At 42.8% G+C, this 14,484-nt stretch overlaps 1 protein-coding gene across 2 annotated transcripts in view; it reads right to left on the bottom strand.

Annotated features, from left to right (window-relative positions):
- The window catches only part of PAPPA2 (pappalysin 2), a 260,484-nt gene that overhangs the window by 59,173 nt on the left and 186,827 nt on the right, over positions 1-14,484 (bottom strand). For both annotated transcript variants that reach the window (XM_070497529.1, XM_014845335.3), the window contains 2 exons: positions 12,692-12,869; positions 11,249-11,462 (listed from right to left, as the gene is read on the bottom strand). In XM_070497529.1, coding sequence (XP_070353630.1) covers positions 11,249-11,462; positions 12,692-12,869 — 392 coding nt within the window. The remainder of the gene's footprint in view (positions 1-11,248; positions 11,463-12,691; positions 12,870-14,484) is intronic.

The raw sequence follows: 14,484 nt of genomic DNA on the forward strand, positions 1-14,484 counted from the left end.
GTGGCCATGCTGTGGGGGCAGCTCAAATACAAAAAGAGGAAGATTGGCAGCAGATGTTAGCTCAGGGCGAAACTGCCTCAGCAAGAAAACACATAAACAGAAAGTATGGAGACAAGTATGCACATACATGGCCACTGTCATGGGAAAGAGGCTGGCAGGAGAAGAGACTGGGGAAGGTCAGGTGGGACAGATTCAGCAGAAAAGGACCACAAATCGTCTGAATTCAATTTTAGAGGGCGAGTTCTCTCATTTGTAAGAAATTCTTTGGCTAGCTTCACAAAGTCTTCGGTTCAAGAATTCTTCCGGGTATTGTTATATTCCTGCTCCTGGTCAGTTCACCACACACACAGGTGTGATAGGAAGTGCTCACAGTATATACTCACACACCATACACACAGCCTCACCTAGGAATTAACTAATCCATCACTGCTTGTCATTGTTGCTCTTCCAGAAAGCAAAGCTCTTTACCTGGCTCCCTGTCCAGAAGCCACAGAAACGATAAAACCTTAACCCACTAATGAGTTATCAGAACTCTGAAAAGCTGTGACACCCCGAGGACTTTGCAATTTACACAGGTGAATCATGCACTTGCAGTCCTCCTGATAGCTCATCCCTCTGACGGGGGCTGGAATGAAAAGGCTGGTTAACATTCTCCTTGCCAATTTTCCCCTGACTGAAGAGGAAGAGTCAGAGGTCACGGTGGCCTTCAGCAGGCTTTTAGTGGCTGCACTGGGTAGTTCCCATCAGGAAGACAGTGGGCAGACAGGTTAAGAGCAGACAATTTGGAATCAGAAGACTGATGCTCAAACTCCAGCTCTTAACAAATCTCCAAGCTTTAATTACTTAACCTTTCTTGTCTCAGTTTTCCTATTTGGAAAATGGGGATAATAACAGCTTCTTTACAGGGTCACTAGAAGATTATATAAGTTAGCGTATATAAAGCATGTAGGACAATGAAAGGTACATACAGTGCTCAACAAGCAGCAGAAATTACTAGCCCTGATGACCAAAGGATCTACTTAGACACATTCCTCCCTCCACCTTTCTCTTTCTTGTCTCTCTCTCTCTACCCATGTGAGATGTTAGCAGTCTACTCAGTCTTCCCACCCTACTTAATGCTTTGGATTTTTGTCCCACCCAGAATCCTTCAGGAGACAGTTCATAAATCAGTTTGGCCTGACCTGAGCCCAACACTAGAGAGAAAAGACAAGGTCACAATCAAAATGCTCACCCTGAGACACTGTTCATCCTGGGACTCCTGTCGCAGGGGCATGAGACAGAGGATGGGGTGGGAGAAAGGAAGTGAAGAAAGGGCACCAGGGAAAGAAGATATGGGTTGAAGCAAGTCCTACTGGCTTATATATACCAATGCAGTGCTTATTCCTAATAGACTTTAAAAATTATTTTTCCTGACTAACAGAGAAATCAACAGGCAATATAATATCGAAGGAGGAAGGACAGTTTTACAATAAGATGCTCCCTAGCTTGGGATTGAAGGTCACAGGGAAATTTACGAGTTCAACAAACGCTGTGTTTGAAGTGAAGGCCTGCGTGCCCATCGCCGGAGCCCTGTGAAGCCTGCAGCCGTGAGCTGGCCTGCACCCAGGTGTGTATCTGAGTGGCCAAGGCTTGGAGCAGAGCTTCACTCACTCTGATACCAAAAGAAGCTGTAATAAATTAGCCTAAAGCTCACATTATCCTACAATGGCAAGAGATTTGAGAATTCCAAGGATAAACTTTGAATGTATTTACTATAAACACTAATTATAAAGCCAGACAATGTCTTAATGGAAAGAAAACAAATTTCTATTTCTCACAGATGCATGAGTGTACATAGAGATTACAGTGTGCCCCTTAATCAGCAAATCCTGGATAGCACATGACAGTGTGTGCGTATATATAGGTTTAGCATCTATTCATATATGTATATGCACAATGCTATGTCACAGAGCTTGAAAATTAGGTAGATCATTTTACTAATCTTTTAAAATTACAAATCCAGGATACTTAAAGAGTTTTAGCATTTGCCTTAACTGCACATTTCTGTTTCATTAGCCAAGTCTTTCTTTCCCTTCCTACGCTAGGATAAAATCAGTTGAACCTCAGAGATTCAAGCTATGGTTCAAAAAGATGAAAAGAACCTAAAAACCTAGGTAATGTCTCCAGGACATGCCCTTCCCTTCCCCTCCCAGACCAGCCTGACCTTATTTGCCCACCCTGACTTCTGAAGTACGTCCAGCTCTATCTTGCTGACTACTTCATTTCCATTTCCTTCTCCCCACATCCCCCCTGTCCTTTTTCATGGTCTACTTAAAGCCACTGCAGTATCTGGATAACTCACTGAGTTGACAGCGGGATGAAGAATCATTCCGAGAGGGTTCTGACTGGGGGAAGGAAGTTCATACATTTTTTTAATTTAATAAACTTTCTGTTTTGATGTGTGTGTGTGTTTTATAGGCAGGGGAAATACACTCCCCCATCACCCCTGGTAACTGAAGACCTGTACCTCCCATTTGGAATGCCAACTTCAGTCTTCTGGTCTCTGTGTTATTTTCCTGGAGCACAGGAATCAACCACAGATGGGAGACAATAGCTACTGACAAAAATGTAGCTGAGTTTATTCTTTGTTAAAGATGAAGGTTTCCTGTTACACACAATGAAAATGACAGTCATTTTGCAAGCAGCATTAACCTGCTGCAGACGATGATAACGATGATGACGATGCTGTTGCTGCTGCTGCTGATAGCAGTAACAATAATAATAATAAAGAACAGCTATTGCTAACCTGCTCGATATGACTAAGAACTGTGCTCAGCTCTTTACATCTATTATCTCATTTAATCCTTACAAAAATCTATAAGTACTCCTATTTCCTATTATCTCCATTTTATACATAAGAGTAGTGATGTTCAGTACAGATCAGTAACTTGCCCAAGGTCAAAGAGCTAACAAATAACAGAGTTGGGATTGAGATTTAGATCTTACTAACCCCAGAACCTGTGTAATTAACCACGAAGCCAAGAGATAAATCTTGGACTAAGGAAAGCCTTCTTCGCAATTTGACTAAATTGTCTTTTTCAGAGGTTTTAGGGAACTGCTTAATTTTTAAACTCAATTCTAGAAATCTTAAAAATGTATCCAATATTCTGTTTTCAAGGAACACCTAGATCTAATCCTCTTGTTGTGAATGGAAAACAATTCACTGAAACCCATTGAAAGAAAGAGAATAAAACCTTGGCTTTTCATTCAGACCAGAAGTATTGCCCACTAAGATTGTGCCTGTGTAGTATTTGTGTTTATAACATACTGCTGCTGCTTTTTATTTCCTGGTGATAATAAATTGCTATATGTCACTTCTCTCAAGGGTATTATACCAAAATCTTAACTCTTCTCATTGATTCTGTTGAGATAGAAAATAAAATATAGACTTTTAGAGCAGGAAGTCACTTCAGATTTTCCCTTATTTTACAAATCTGGAAAAAGAAGCCCAGAGAAATGTAGAAATTTGCTCAAGATCGAAAGTCTTAGCCAAAAGCATGAGATTTGGAGTCAGAATGGTCTTACCACCGTATATTGACTGAGTGATTGTGGGAAAGCTACTTAACAGTACTCTGAACCTGTCTCCTCATCTGTAATAGGGGATACTAAGATACCGAAATGCATTATTATTATTATATCAAGTTATATATTACTATATCATATTATATTACACTATTATCTTATTATAGAATAAAATTGATTAGTGTCATAATAAATAAAAGCAGTAATGTATGTAAAATGCTTGGCACACATAGTACATAATGATGACTCATCATCACCATCATCACCACCATCATCATCATCAACCCAACAGAGCAGAGCCCAGGCCTTATGCTTTTGAACTCCCTGTACCAAATGATCTTTCTGAGTGTTTAGAGATCGGTGAAGTACACATGTCTAGCTCCAGGGCCATCCCAGCCCTCCCCCCAGGTCAGATCAGACAAACCCCACTGAAGGGGTTTACCAACCAAACATCTGTTAAACAGTAAATGGTCACAATGCGAAGACTATTTATTACAGTCTTGGCCTACATTTGTGTTTATAGAACTTTAATAGATTTATGTTCTTTGGAAAAGCTGAGACCATGGGCCACCCTCAGAAAGGGTGGCTGTTTACACCTACTTTTAAGAAAGCTGACTACTACGTAAGATGGCATCTTGATGAATGACTTATAGAGGGAGAGGCTAAGTTAAGTTAGAAGGTTGGAATAATTTAGAAGTTAAATTAATTATGCACCCTAATGTCGCTAACCTGACCTTCACACATAAAGATAACACCTAATGAGAAAAAGGTAAGCATACAATAAGGAGATAAAAAGATAAGAGAGAATATAATATGGTCTTTTGATAAAATATAAGTCAAACACATTTATTTCAGTTTCCTAGGAAGTCAGGTTAATGAAACAATGAAGGAGTGATTAATGATGATGTGTATGTGGAAGCAAATTGCATGGGAGCAAAAGAAAAGGGCTTAAAGGAGAGTGCGTGTGAATTATAAAATGTGACTAAGAAAGAACTCCTGAAACTACCTAAACTTTATAGTTTCTTTGGAGTTACAATTCAGTTTGTACTTTCTCTATTATCTCCCAAAATAAACAAACCTCAAAGAGACACGTAAAAATCTGGCATGCCAAAGTGCTGCTACACTAATTTTGAAAAAAGAAAACATTACTCTGGATCTCTTTAGGAAAGTCAAAATCCCATGACTGATATTGTTTTTACAGGAGCAAAGGTTCCACTGGACTCGTGCTCCTTGATTTTGGCTGTGTATCAGTGACTTGGGAGCTTTGCAAAATACTGACGCCTGGGTTCCACTTCCAGAGATTCTGATGTAACTGGTTTGGGCCGTGAGCTGGACATTAGGAGTTTTGAAATCTCTCCAGATGATGCTAACGTGCAACCAAATATAAGAACCATTGTTCTGGTGAGCTTGTGGATGGGTCTAATCCTTTTTCTGTTGCTATTAACTTGTACACAGTTGGTGCTACTCAAGTTAAAAGTCTGTTAAATAAATGAAATTAAAACCGTCTTTGGAGAATGACCATTCCTTTTACGTTGCAGAGACAATTGCTGGAAGAAAAACATACACATATATTTTTAAAGTTTTCTTCCACCCTAAAGATGAAGTAGAGATCTCTACCATTTCATAGGAAAAACTCCATTTTCTTCACCATTTTTTAGCATCAGCTTTAACATCAAAATCCTATTGTGATTTTTCTTATAAGTTTAGTCTTCATCCATTCAGAATGTATTTATTGAATATCTACCAATAAATGTACTAGCTATTGGGCACGTGATGCTAAACAAATATTCATGGGCTGTTGGAGAATACAGACAGGTAATCAGGCCATTTCTGCTCAGTGAGATAAACGATGTTGCCAAGGAAGTTCTGTGGGCAACGGGAGTCTGGAGACATCTAGGAGGCTTCCTAGATAAAATCACATCTATGCTAAAAATAGGAGAGCAGGAATTAGCTAAGCAAAAAGGTGACTGTCAGGGAGAGCCGTGGGAAGAAGAAACAGCATATCTGAAGGCCCAGAGGCACGCTGGCCACGGCACACGTGGAGAAGTGAAAGAAGTCCGGCAGCACAAGAGCCTGTGCTATCGAAGGTGTCGTGTGTAACAGCTGGAGGGAAGCAGTCTCCCAGGAAGACAGAGAGTGATGAGGCTGGAGAAGTAAGCAAGGCCCAGGGAGAGCATGCAAGGCCTTGAAACTATTTTTAGTTTAAGCTTTTTCTTTCCTAAATGAAATGGCAGGAAGCCTAGTCATTCAGTTTTGTGTAGGGGAATACTATAATTGGATTTGAGTTTTCTCGAAGATCATTTTTGCTGCAAAGTGGTGAATGTGTTGAAGAGGGAAAGACTGGAGTCAGATTAGTTCAGAAGTGAAAAACGACAGTGGCCTATTATAGAGAAGTGGCAGCCGGGATAGGGAGAAATGGGCACATCTGAGAGTCAGTAAAATGATGACACTTGAAGGGAGATGATGACTGATTTGATTGAGAGTGAAGGACATTGACGAGTCTTAGGTTATGTGCAGATTCCTGGACCAAACCAGCCACAAGGAGCACAGAAGGATGTGTAGATTTGAAAGAAGCTGGAATAGGCTCTGTTCTGTATAGTAAGAGTTTGAGATGCAAGTGGGCCATCTAAGTGGCAATATCCGTAGGCAGTTGCCCTAACGTGCCTTATGGCCCTTAAGGGAAGAGACTAGAGGGGCAGGTATGGATTTAGGAATCATTAGCACATGGATGGTAGTCGAGTGATGGGGTAAATGAGCTTCATCCCCAACAGGTGTGTAGAGCAAGAGAGAAAAGTGCGCTCAGAGAAACAGCAACATTGAAGAAATGGGCAGAGTAAGAAAAGCTAGAAAAGCAAACTGAGAAGACATAGAGAAAAAGAAGGAAAATCAGGGAGTGAGATGGCACAAAATCAAGGAGGAAGAGTTTTAAGTAGGAAGGCGTAGGCAATTATGCTTTAATAAAGAGCCTGCCTCAATTTTTGACGTTTGACTGCTGACAGCTTTCAAGCCCCACCATCTCCCACATCTCAGCAAGCCTGTAAGAAAGCCTGGGCGCCTCCTCTTTGGGCACCAGCAAAAAGTTCACACCAGACCAGGTCCTGTTCACATGCAGAAACTCCCACCCAAGCCCCTTACCCAACCACCATAAACCCCCAGCCAGTCTCCCTTTCCTGACTTCTCAAGCCATTTGAAGATCAAGCTGGGATCCTCTCCTTCTCTCCCCAGAAAGCCTCATTATGTGAGTAACAGACCTTTTCCTACTCTCTTGGTTTGTTTGTGGCACCATTAGTTTCAACATCCGAACAAAATTTTGGGTGGGAAGGTCCATCCTCTCTCTCAGGGTGACTACAACATAAGCCAAATATTCTCATGCAACATAAGTTCCAACAAGAGTCACTGCATTCGGCAGCACGGAGGTCCACGGTAGGCTCCGCTTTAGTAGAGAGATGGAAGTAAAAACCTGAGTGTCCAAGTGTGAAGGACAGAGAAGACAAGGGCAAGATGGAGACAGTGAATCAGATAACTCTTTCAACAAGTCTCACTGCAAAGACGAGAGAGAAAGAGCGGTAGCTGACAGGGGACATGGGATCAAGTAAAAGCTTCACTTGTTTGAGTTTTAACACAGGAGAGGCCTGAGCACAACTAAAGTGAAGTAAGCAGGTGAGGGGAGGAGAGAGGGTTCAGTGCAGCAAAGAAGAAGAGTGGAGTGAGAGACATTCCTAAAAAGGGAGACGGAATCCAGAGCAAAGGTGGAGAAATTCATCTTGGACAGTACGAAGGGGGAGAACATATTTGGGGGTGTAGATTAGCTCGCACACCTGTGGGCAGACCTTTCCACTTTAGGGAGGGAGGTGACAGGCTGGAAGTTAGGGAAGAGGCATCAGGATTGGAGGAGAAGAGGTCTAGAATGGCCTTCAGAAACAGAGATAATGCTTGTCCCCAAAACATAGAAGGACTTGTGCCTGGGGTGGAAGCTCCACATACCCTTTTTTCTACCATCTCGGAGGGCTGGTCTCGCTTTGATTTGCCTATTTAGAAAGATCTGTCTGGTTTTCCTTTTTTCACTCTCTGCCCCCACACAAATTGCTACAATCTACTTTTTAGAGCTCACTTCATTATCTTGTTTCTAAACTGTTTATCCATCTATCTCATTGCAAAGTCTAGAAAATTTAGCAAATATAAACGAGCAGAAAAAGAAAAGTTATACTCCCTATAAGCCTACTACCTGAGATTATGATTATTAATAACCATTTCCAGCTATTGAAAAAGAGTGATAAAATATACTTTTAATATGGAAAATAGGGACTATGCCATTTATAACAATTACTTTCTTCCTTTTAACCACTTATCACTGATTGTATTGTGAATGCTTTCCCATGTTTCTGATATTCTCCAAACATCTTTAATGGTGACAGGATATTTCATGATTTGGCTGTGCCATCGTATAGCTGCACTAGATAAGGGGCATTTATTTTTTTTTATCAATATTTTTTGCCCCCCAACACCCACTCGTATCCTCCTTCTCAATTTTCCTCTGGAGAATCCATGGCGTTTGGGTGATGCTGACTCCACCCATGAATTCAAGGTCAGAGTTCTTGACCCAGGCGTAAGCGATGCATTTCCCTGTCCTCAGGGATTAGATATAGTGTGGGCAGCATCACCCTCCAATCCCAGGAAGAATGGGCAAGAAATCCACGGGCCAGGAGAAAGTGATGACCTGGAGACCACGTCCCCTTCGGAGCTACGCTTCCAGGCGAAATAATGCACCTGAGAGAGAGAACATGGAGGCTGTGTGCTCCTTGAACCCAAAGCCTAGATCTTATTCATGTGTGTTTCTTCATTCCTAACCCAGACACTGGAATAGAGCATGCACATGATGAATGTGCCAGCCGCAGCCGTGCCATCCCTGCCATCCCCAAGCTGAATGGGACCAAGCTGAAACAGACTGGATTGAAGAGAAAAGTCAGATCCAGTGCTTATCTTTCTTTTCTCTTGAAACAACATTCAATAGACTCAAGAAGAAGCAGGAAGGGAACGGACTTGGCTGAGATCTTGGTAGTTGTTTCTTCTTTTAAAAAGAAAGAACAAAAAGTGACATCTAGCACATGTATTGAACTTAATAATTTATAAAATGCTTTCAGCACATTACCTACTTTCAGCCTCAAAACAACACTATGGGATAGAAATATTACTACCCCTCACATTATGAATTCAACAATGGAGACACATGGATATTGAGTACATGGTTCAGGATCATGCAAACTAGGTGCGAACCATGAAGTGGGTTTTTTCCACTATTAGTAGAACTGCATAAAATTAACAAGTGCCCACTCTGTCTGGATTGCTCTCCCTCCCTGCTTTTCTCAATTTCTTCTCCTCCTGCCTGCATGTCTTAGAAAGAACTTTAGGGCCCCATTTGTACAACTCTGGGCTCTTTCCACCAAGTGAAGAACAAGGCTGACAGTTCCATAGTTCATTGAATAAACACAAGCAGCAAGTGACAGTGATTTACGCCTGACTTGCAAACTTCTGATTACCAATCCGTCGCCTGCTATGTAAACAGGTGTAAGCTGAGATTTAAATCCGTTTACAGAGAGTGGTAAATAATTTAATCTCTCCTCAGCACGGTGCTTGCGAATGTAAATGTTTAAGCCAAAACCGATGTCGACATTGTGATGCAAGCTTCCAGTTTCTCAACGAGAAAAGCTGTGCCAACAAACGGTCCTTGAGTGCCCCTGCTCAGGGTGGGAAAGCTGGCAGCATCAGAGAGGCAGGGTAAGGTAGAAAGGCCATTGCTCTGGGGGGAAGTCTCATTGTTTCCAACTGGAAGCTCAGCCACGGGCTGAGGAAATTGGAATACTCCCTCCACCCTTAATTCCTCCTGGTCCTGAGACTTTTCTCTCCCCCTTAGTTAGTCTTCACTGCACTGCTCTGTAGACACCCAAGTTGGCTGCAGGTGTGTGAAAAGAGAGGCAAGAAGAGACAAGAAAAAAGCAAGGAAACAGTATCCTTCAGGCTAGTTGTAAGGCCATTCTCACTAGAAGATGACAGGGGCACTCCCTGCCTGTCAACGGGTGCCTATGCAAATTGAGCTGGAGCCTACGAAAATCACACACAAATGTGTTTTCAGCTGTCAAAAACTGTTGACTATTCTTGTTAGACTCCACTGAACCAGAGTGCTTCCTCCTTTGAATTTTTCATCAGTATTATTCATTTTCTAATCAGCCTGGCTCTTGCCTCAGCTGAGAGAATGAGAAGGGGCTTCCTTCTCCCCTCCCACGGAGAAGCCTGGGCTTTCTCTGGAGTGGAAGGTCCTGGGCGCAGCCAGACACAATCCACCCCATACTGAGCTGGCTGGGCATTGACTAGAAGAAAGCCAGAGAGTAAGGGTCCTGATTTTCCTCTGCCCCTTTAGGGAATTCTAGCTTACAAGCAAAGTTCACGTCTCCTGGCATCATTGGTAATGCCATGGCTGGGATTTTGTTAGTTTGAAAAAGAAAAAAATCTTAAAAAAAAAAACTACTTACTATGGTCAGATCTTTAATTAAGACCTGGATAAGAAATGAATTTGATTTTCTCCTGTACTGACATAATTTATGGTAGGGAAAGAATAGCTACTATTTACTGAGTACAAGGAGTTTCTTTTCCTGAAAGCTTTTTGTTTGTTTCATTTGTTCAGAAAAAGTTTCTTTTTCTGAAACCATTGACTGAGCAATTGGCATAACGCAGACACTGGGCTGCATACAGATTATCTCATTTAATCCTCAACTCAACACTCGGATGCGGGCACTATGCTCGATTTACAAAGAAGGAGACAGAGACCCAAAGAGTTGAGTAAATGGCCTGAGGTTGTTCAGCTGATAGAAGGGGGGACACTGGGATTTGAACCCCATCATGACTCTTGTCAAAGCCTTTCCTCTTAAAGCGTGCTGTAAAGCTTTTGTTCTTTCTAATCCGCCGTGCCTTCAGAAGAAAGGCACCTTGGTTTCTGCGTCTAGGAGTGTGTATACACAAAGTCCAGGAAGAAGAAAGCAGAAAGACTCTAATAATGATATTAATAACTAATATGTGTTGAGTTTTATGTTTTAAAAATAAATTACTGAATCTTAGGTTTTATACATATTAATTTACTTAGCCCTGACATCAGCACTAATAGGTAGATATTATTATTATCCTTATTTTAGATGAGAAAGACTGAGGCAGAGAAAGAAACCTGTCCAGCATCACGTAGCTAATAAGAGTCCGAACTGGGGACCAGCCCAGACCATTTCTGCCAGAGCCACAATCACAAGCCTCTGACCTGCCTGATGAGGATGTTCCAGCACACAGGGGGATGCAGGTGACGGACATAACTCTTGGGAAGCTCCTAACACTGACTTTCAAGGAAAATGATAATTAGGGCAGAGATTCTCTCCAAAAGCACCTAAGTGAGACTGCGGGATCTCTTATGGGAAGGAGTATCTTTACAGAAAGCACACCTGGTCAATCTGCCTGTCATGAGTGGGGAATACCCTTGTGCAGGTGCAGAGAGATTACACAGAAAAACAAACACACGCACCAAGCAGCAGATAACCCAGAAGGTCTTAATATTTCTTCCAAAACAATGGTCTGGGATTTACAAACTGGCAAACAGGAGCAAGGTTCGAGGGTAGCAAGAGCTGCAAGGATCAGGAACAATCCAACTTACTTCCTGACTTTACTCTCCACACTTTCCACCACGTAGTAGCCGGGCTTGCATTCGTATCTGCAGACGGAGCCCACGTCATGGTTGCCCTGGAGGCAGTGAGGCAGGAGCAACTTGGCGTTGCGGATATCAGGGGGTGCATCGCACTCCAGCTTGCAGTAGGCTTCGGGGAGAGACCAGAGCCCATCTTCAAGACAGGTCAGCCACGGGCTCAGTCCTGACTCCAGGAGAGAGAAGCACAGGATGCTCAGAACAGAGAGTCCAGAAACAAAATCACAGCAGAAAGAACGAAACCTTGTCAACATATTGGCTTTCTTAGAAGGCCGCACTATCTTTGTCGAGCAATTTCTCTAAAATCTCAAGTCAAACATTTATCCTTTATCTTTTCACCCACAGAGCACTCAGTGTGATCTCTGATAGAGAACAGAGGTCAGATAACTATTTCTTGACCTGAGTGAGAGAAGGGCTACTGACTAACTCATGGCCTCACTTCCTAACTACAAATAATAAAAATAGAGCAGTGACAGTATCATGGAAAGCATTATAATAATAATAGGGGACATTTTTATAGTGCTTATCATATGCCAAGCACTGTTCTAAGCATTTTACATGTATTAACTTGTTTAAACTCCAAACCTCAAACAACCCTATGAAATAGATACCATCATTATCCCCTATTTTGCAGATGAGAAAATTGGGTTTAGGTATTGCCCAAGCTAGTAAGGGAGAGAGGCAGAGTTTGAACCCAGGCGGTTTGGATGCAAAGTTCTATACTTAAACACCACACCACACACCGCAGTATCATTCATGGTTTCTCCAGGTGCAATCCACCGGCTTCCCACAGCAGCATCACCAGCCCACCTCAGATATACTAAACCAGAATCTGTCAGTGTGAGGCTCAGGAAGCTGCATTTGTAATAGGGCTCCTGGGTCACTGTTAGGCACACCAAGTCTGAGAAGACGTAAAGAGGAAGGTGTGGGATCAAAGCAGATTCCACTCTATCTTCATCCCTTACTAGCAGTATTGTCAGGGACAGCTCATATCTGTGTTCTCATCTGTACAATAGAACCAAAAGCACCTAACTCATAGGATGGCTGCAAATATTAAATAAAAAAATGTGCATGGTAAAGTGTATCTTGATTATTAATATTATCAGCAAACTGTTAGTTGGCTTGACTCATGATTATACAATCAAATAAAAACAGAGGAAAGTCTAAGTTGCTTTCATTAATGAGATCTTGAGCAAGGGCATCTGTCCAGGTCATCCAGACAAAGACTAGTGTTGCCCCTTTGGGACTTTGCTGGTGTTACCGTGTTATCAGAAGAGGCTGGTACAACAGAGCAAATGGGAAGGGTATTGGGGTGAAGAAAAGATCCTCAAGGAACCCCAAAGAGAGAGGAAGCGAAGAGAACTTGCATACAGTTCCCAGTTGGCCAGATCATACCTTGAAGCTTGGCTGGTGGGACACAGGTGATTGAGCAGCGTTTCAGAAAGTCCGTTCCCTTTGAGCAAGAGAAGGTTGCGTAGTTCACCAAAGACGGGTCAGGAACGCCACAGTCAATAGGCATGCAGCTCACAGCCCGGTCCCAGTGCCCAGAGGAACATGTGAGCAGAATTTCCTTCTAGAAACAGAGAATTTTCCTCTGTCAAAGTCTCATAAAAAGGTTTATCAAAATAGTTTCCAGGCTTTGGAAGAGTCCTGGCAATTATTTGTGCAAAACAGGTAAAATTATCTTGACTCTCTTCCTCTTTTTGCCTTATTGTCTTACTGTACAGGCTCAGGACACCCAGGTTGATATGATGAAAGCCCCTGTTAGTGTAAGAGAATCATTAAATGGAGCTGCTCCTCCAGGCCGACTCTTGACTGCCCTCCCCATGCTTTTCCAGATCCGTTCTCTACTCTTCACCCTGCTCTGCTCCCAGGGACCCTTGCCCCTGTGGATTTCATGCCTCTGTCTTGTGCTTGGGTTCAGTTCGGCACCCAGAATGCCCTGGCAGGAAACTGGAGAGCGGGGGGAGGAACGGGAGGTCGAGATGCTCGTTCTTCCTCCTCCCTCCCTGGAAGGTTGCTGCAGGCTGGCTTTGTCTTTTGGCAGCCCTCTCCACCCAGCCCCTACACTCTCTCCCTGAGGGTTCTGCTAACTGCTCCCTACAGTCAACTTCCCATGCCCAGGGATGATAACAGAGCCCCTTCACCCCGGAATATTGAGCCATCTCCTTGTCATTTCCCTATACCCTGCCCCCACCTTTATAAGTAGTTCCTTTATTAAATTCTCTCAAATTGCCCACTTTTGAGCATGTTACCTATTTCTTGCTGGGACCCAACCAATAATGCCACTGAAGAGAATTACCTCCATTGAGAATGGTGCATGGCATCTAAGAACAACTGAGAATTAACACATACAAGGCGCTTTCCAAACCTCGTGGTTAAATCTGAGCGATTCCAGCCATTTCTCCGGGCCTAGCATTCCTGTAGGGTGGCCCTAGAGTTCATTATCACTAAATATGTGAAGAGACATTTACTGAGCACCTACAAGGGCCAGTTTCTATACTAGGTTTGGATAAACAAGACGCCCTCAAGAAGATAATAATCCACCAGTAGAGCAAATTGCAGGTTGAAACAGTGGCTCAGAAAACATCTGAATGGAAGGAAGAAGAAAGAGAGACAGAGGAAGAGAGAAAAGGAATTAAGGAACAAAAGTGCAAGAGATAGATTTTTATTTGCTATATCCGACCCTCTTCTATAACAACTTGAGAGAATACAATACAAAGAATGCAAACGATAAAACGAAAGGAGGAGGAAATGGGGACTAAGAAGAAAGAAAATATAAATTTGTGAAAAATACAGCAATATTATATACATGTGCTCGTTTTGTGGTGGTGAGACAGCACTACGCGGGCTGGAGGAGTGAGTGCTTATCCTTGGGCAGGAGAGAGAGTGTTTGGCAGGAGGTTCTCAGATTAGACGGCACAGGAACTGGCCTTTGAAAGATGAGCAGGACTTCCCAGCAGCAGAGGGGAAGGGGGAGAATAACATGTTCAGAATGAGGGGAACAGAATGAGCAGGGACTGAGAGACCTGCAAGCTCCTGGCATGTTTGGGAAAAAGCAGAGCCGTTGCTCTAGCTGTTGGTTACCAAAGGTCAAAGAGACAGCGGGGAGCTTCTGGGCTCAGCCAGCCATCCCACCAGCTGACTACAGTGGCACCAAAGCCACAGGTAAAATGACTGGTAAAAAC

This window comes from Equus asinus, chromosome 25, assembly GCF_041296235.1.
Source record: "Equus asinus isolate D_3611 breed Donkey chromosome 25, EquAss-T2T_v2, whole genome shotgun sequence".
NCBI lineage: Eukaryota > Metazoa > Chordata > Mammalia > Perissodactyla > Equidae > Equus > Equus asinus.